This window comes from Cricetulus griseus, chromosome 3 (assembly GCF_003668045.3).
Source record: "Cricetulus griseus strain 17A/GY chromosome 3, alternate assembly CriGri-PICRH-1.0, whole genome shotgun sequence".
Classification (NCBI taxonomy): domain Eukaryota; kingdom Metazoa; phylum Chordata; class Mammalia; order Rodentia; family Cricetidae; genus Cricetulus; species Cricetulus griseus.
The window spans coordinates 96,899,730-96,904,833 of NC_048596.1; the positions used below are offsets into that span (position 1 = coordinate 96,899,730).

At 48.5% G+C, this 5,104-nt stretch overlaps 1 protein-coding gene across 1 annotated transcript; it reads left to right on the forward strand.

Annotated features, from left to right (window-relative positions):
- The first annotated feature begins 2,390 nt into the window (after positions 1 to 2,390).
- LOC100762163 (olfactory receptor 52K1) lies at positions 2,391 to 3,395 on the forward strand. Its single transcript, XM_027407957.1, has one exon. It carries the CDS (start codon positions 2,391 to 2,393, stop codon positions 3,393 to 3,395), a length of 1,005 nt encoding a protein of 334 aa, XP_027263758.1.
- Positions 3,396 to 5,104: the final 1,709 nt, after the last annotated feature.

The window sequence follows — 5,104 nt, forward strand, 5'->3', positions numbered from 1 at the left end:
CTGTGTACCTGAAAACAGGGTTTCTGTTAGCACAGACAACACAGCCAGTGCCGTGAAGAAAGGTCATCTGTTAACACGCACAACACAGCCAGTGCTGCAAAGAGAGGTCATCTGTTACCACAGACAACACAGCCAGTGCCGAAAAGGACCCCACTGTGTATAAGGAAGAGATCTGAGAATGAACTTGTCCTTTTCTGGACAGATGGGAACCAAGATTCCATTATCTGTCTACAAACTCAGGAGTACAGTAGTTCCCTATGCCCACGGACCAAGGTGCAGCCTTTCCTTTATCCCCAGACTCCCTATTCATGTCCAGGATTTAGGGGTAGGCCCTGAGCTCACTTCTTTCACTTACTAAAAAGGGACACAGAGAAAGAAGCACCAAGCTTGGTCTGGTAGTCTATCCCTGCACTATCACAGCATTGGGGGTGGAAGCAGAAGGATGACAAGTTCAAGGTCAACCTCTGCTACACAGTGAGTTTAAGGCCAGTCTGGAAGACATAAGACCCTGGAGAGACACAGGAAGAGACAGACAGACAGACAGACAGACAGACAGACAGACAGACAGACAGACAAAGAGGTGGGGAGGAAGATGAGAAAAAGAGCATTTATCCATGCTGCTCATCAGCTTTACAGACACCCTGTAAAACTTTACAGAACTCTCACTTCACAGCTAAGGATTGAATAAATCCCTTGACTTGCCATTGTCACACAAGTGAGTGGCAGGACCAGACTTCCCTGTGACAATCTCACTTCACCATGCTGTCTCATGAGCTCAGCACACTCCAGTTTTGGGCCCTCCTCTTCCCAGCCTGGCCTCCCTCCAACTCAAAGCTCTTTCCTCTTATCAGTGTCAGCCATGCTTTTTGCTACCTCCTACAAGGTCAGGAGATGGAACACACCCAGCATCCTGTCCTGTCAGGAACACATTTAGAACAACCCAAACCTCTTTTCCAAGACTCCTCTAAAAGACTGGGTTTTTCCTGGTGTAGTAACACACACCTTTAATCTCAGCACTCAGGAGGCAGAGGCAGGTGGATTTCTGAGTTCAAAGTCAGTCTGGTCTACAGAGCAAGTTCCAAGACAACCAGAGCTACACAGAGAAAGCCTGTCTCAAAAAAACAAACCAAACAACAAACAAACAAAAAAAGTGCAGTGTTTTATAGATAAGACAACTTCTGTGACTCCTGGGAACAAACCCGGGAACAAGGGAGGAATGTTCAAAAGGATGCTGGTAACTCCATAGAAAGTCCTTTCTAAGGGTGAGCTCTGTCCCAAACTCCAGTTGTAGTACAATGGGTTGTTTCACAAGAAGATAGACATCCTAAAATAGGATGGACTTCAAAACAAAACAAAAGCATTATCCACAAAAGCCACTGTCCTTCCCAACATCAGAGAACTGCACTCTGACCAAGGCATCCTACCGGGAATCACATTCCTGCAAGAGGGCCTGACTCCTTCCTCCTAAGAGTCTACCCACCCTCTGCTGTCCACAGATGCCTGAGTGCCACAGGTCTCTAGTGCCAAAGGACTCCCAATCTGTGATGCCAGGGGAAGAATGATCATGCTGCCCTCTCCTGCCCCTTTCTCACTGCCACTAAATAACTTAAAATATGAGCGGCCTGAACTCCTTATCACAGTCCAGGCTCTTCTCTGAGAACCTCAACCCTGAGCCATAGTCTCCTCCTTTAGCCTCAGTTCCGGAGTCCCCACTCCACACCACCCTCAAACATTGGGGTCAGCCTAGGATGGCTCTCGGGATTAAAGGTCTGCACTTCTGAAGAGACAGTTGAAAACTCAGGCATGAAGAGAATGTACATTTCAATGTTGGTTCCAGAAAGAAGTAGGGGTAGGCGGGAGAAAGAGGTGGGGAAGAACGAAGGCAACAGCCATGCAGCTCTCCCAGATGGTACAGTCATAAAAGATAAGAGAGAGAAACTGCTCTGCTGTTTTTCCCTACCTTGGGTTTTGTCACATCAGCTGAACCCAGAATGGAAAGGATTCCATTTCAGCACCTTAGAGTGCATTGCATTTTATTTCAGTCACCTTAATCAAATTCATTCAAGACAGAGACAATCTATTACTCACCCTGTGTTCCAGGTCCCAGGTATACAAACTAGAACAAAGTAGGTCTTCAATAAGGACTCAGTGAAAAAGAAGGGAAAACAAACATGTAGGGGCTGTGGAAATTACTTATTTCTTAAAGTACCACACTAAATGTTAACACGCTGCTCTTCACTTCCTCCATAGAAATGCTTTGGTTGATGACTGACAAAGCACCCAGCCCAGCCTGGTGAGGCTGGGGCACGTTCTTCCAGGGCCTTTCAGGCACTGAAACCAGGCATCCTGTCCCTCCTTCTCCCTGAAGCCACCCTGTGCCCTCAGGCATCATGTCAGGGTGGAGCAATGGCACCTACAATGAGTCCTACACCAGCTTCCTCCTGGTGGGCTTCCCAGGGATACGGGAAGCCAGGGGCCTCCTGGTGCTGCCCTTCCTCAGCCTCTACCTGGTGATCCTCTTCACCAACGCCCTGGTCATCCACACAGTGGCCTCCCAGCGGAGCCTGCACCAGCCCATGTACCTGCTCATTGCCCTGCTCCTGGCTGTCAATATCTGTGCTGCCACCACTGTACTGCCTGCCATGCTGTTCAGCTTCTCCACACACTTCAACCGCGTCTCCCTCCCTCGATGCCTGGGACAGATGTTCTGCATCTACTTCCTCATTGTCTTTGACTGCAACATCCTCCTGGTCATGGCCCTGGATCGCTATGTGGCCATCTGCTATCCTCTGCGCTACCCAGAGATAGTGACAGGGCAGTTCCTGGCTGGTCTGGTAGGGCTGGCAGCCACCAGGAGCACATGCATTGTTGCCCCAGTAGTGGTGCTGGCCTCCCGGGTCCGCTTCTGCCGCTCAGATGTGATCCACCACTTTGCCTGTGAGCACATGGCCTTGATGAAGCTCTCCTGTGGGGACATCTCACTGAATAAGACCGTGGGGCTCACTGTTCGCATCTTCAATAGAGTCCTGGATATGCTTCTGCTAGGAGCCTCCTACTCCCGCATCATCCATGCTGCCTTCAAGATTTCAGCAGGTGGAGCACGGTCCAAGGCCCTGAACACCTGTGGCTCCCACCTGCTGGTCATCTTCACTGTCTATTCCTCCACCATGTCCTCATCCATCGTCTACCGTGTGGCCCGCACAGCCTCCCAAGACGTGCACAACCTGCTCAGTGCTTTCTACCTGTTGCTCCCGTGCCTGGTCAACCCCATCATCTATGGGGCCAGAACCAAGGAAATCAGGCAGCACCTGGTAACTCTGCTTCAAAGGACTCAGCAACATCGTTCCACTGAGAAGCTCCAGTCCCTGCCCTCACATAGAGAGCTTCCTGGCTGACCATCCAGCATTGGTGAGACCCAACATCTATTTAGTGAAGGAAGGACATTCATGTGAGTGAGTCATCTCTGGTATATTTTGTCATGTTATAGTCATGCTCTTTTCATGACAAGGTTCTATTCTATAGCCACAGCTGTCTAGAACTCCTTAAGTAGCCCATGATGACCTAGAACTCAATGCAATCTCCTTTCTTAGTTTGCCAAATGCTTTCATTAGAGGCATGAGACACAGTTGCCCGGCTTATCTGCATTCATCTTTGAGGATCTTATGTCCACATTCTGAAAAGCATCTACTCATTCTGAACTACCACCAGCAAAGCAAGCATCCATCCCTGGTTCTCTTCCTTCTCTCTGCATATGTTTTAGTCATTTATTTATTTGTACACCCATCAGATGTTTATTCTGCATACATCGTTGTAACTATTGATTGCAAAGAAAGAGAAAATTTTGTCTCTTTCCAGGAGATCCCAGATCTAGCACTCTATGGTGTGATATTCAATATTAGTTTCTGTACAAAACCCTGAGGAAAGGAGCAGGAGGAGACATTCACCACAGGTAGGAATGCCCTGGCGGTTTGAATGAGAGCTGAAGCATAATAAAGTGTTCTCTAGGAAGGATGGGATAGAGAAAAGGAAACCTATTCTAGGACTGGAGTTATAGTAAACACAGTGGATGTGGACACTCACGGCTGTTTCCCTAGTGTGGGTGGTTACGGGGCTATGGAAAGAAATGAAGCTCAGATGGGCAGGAGTGGCTAGACAATAGAAGAACTCATCTGTCATGGCTGGAAGCAAGGAGGTGGCCAGATCACACTCTGTGTGGTCACCCTGCTACCATAGGAGAGTGCAGACTGAAGTGTCTGATGTGGAGACCAAGAGAGCTGTTACGCTAGTCCGAAGGGGGAAGAGGTGCTGACTAGTGACTGCAAGCTGAAGAGCTGCAGTCAGGTGTGAGAGAAACCAGGAGGCTGGGTTTGTACATCAAGCTCAGAAGCAGAAACAAGGTGAATGGCTTTACCAATGCAAAGGGAGGAAGCTCTGTGATCAGATTGGACTAGTGAAGGATGTTAAAACCTCTGAGGAATCAAGGAGAAGGACAGACTCAGTGCTGTCCAGGTGGCTTGTGACTGTTCAGCATTGGATGTTTCTTTCTCCAGGCCCTGGGAATATGGTCTTTGCCTTCAATAGACTGGATATTTAGAGGAGAGGGATGGAAGTGTGGCTCAGTGATGGAGAACATATATTTAACATTCCCAGGAGCAGGGTTATAGCTCAAGCATACACACACATGCTCACACACACACACACACATACACACACACACACACACACACACACACACACACACACACGAGGCTACACAGAGATAGTCCAATTTCAATGCAGTGAAATAATGGGGACTGAAATAAAAGCCATCATGGACCTGGGTGAGGATGGAAAGAAACTTTCAGGAAGTAAGTAGAAAATTGTAGACAAAAGAAAGAGACTATGTGGACCAAGTTTGCAGAAAAGAAAGAACACAGAGCCCAGGAGAGACGAGAATATGATTCTTGGTTCAGACACTCACAGGTGGTGAGAGCAGGAAGCAACCTTGGTATCCTCCACCCCACCGGAGAACTCTGCCTCCTGTTCTGCTAGTTGGAGGAGGGACACCATGGTACCATGCACTCAGCGGCACGCTACATGGATCTAAAAGAGCAGAGCAGGAAAG

What these genes read in the sequence shown, in the direction of transcription:
- LOC100762163 (XM_027407957.1), top strand. Translation starts at nt 2,391, where the DNA reads ATGTCAGGGTGGAGCAATGGCACCTACAATGAGTCCTACACCAGCTTC.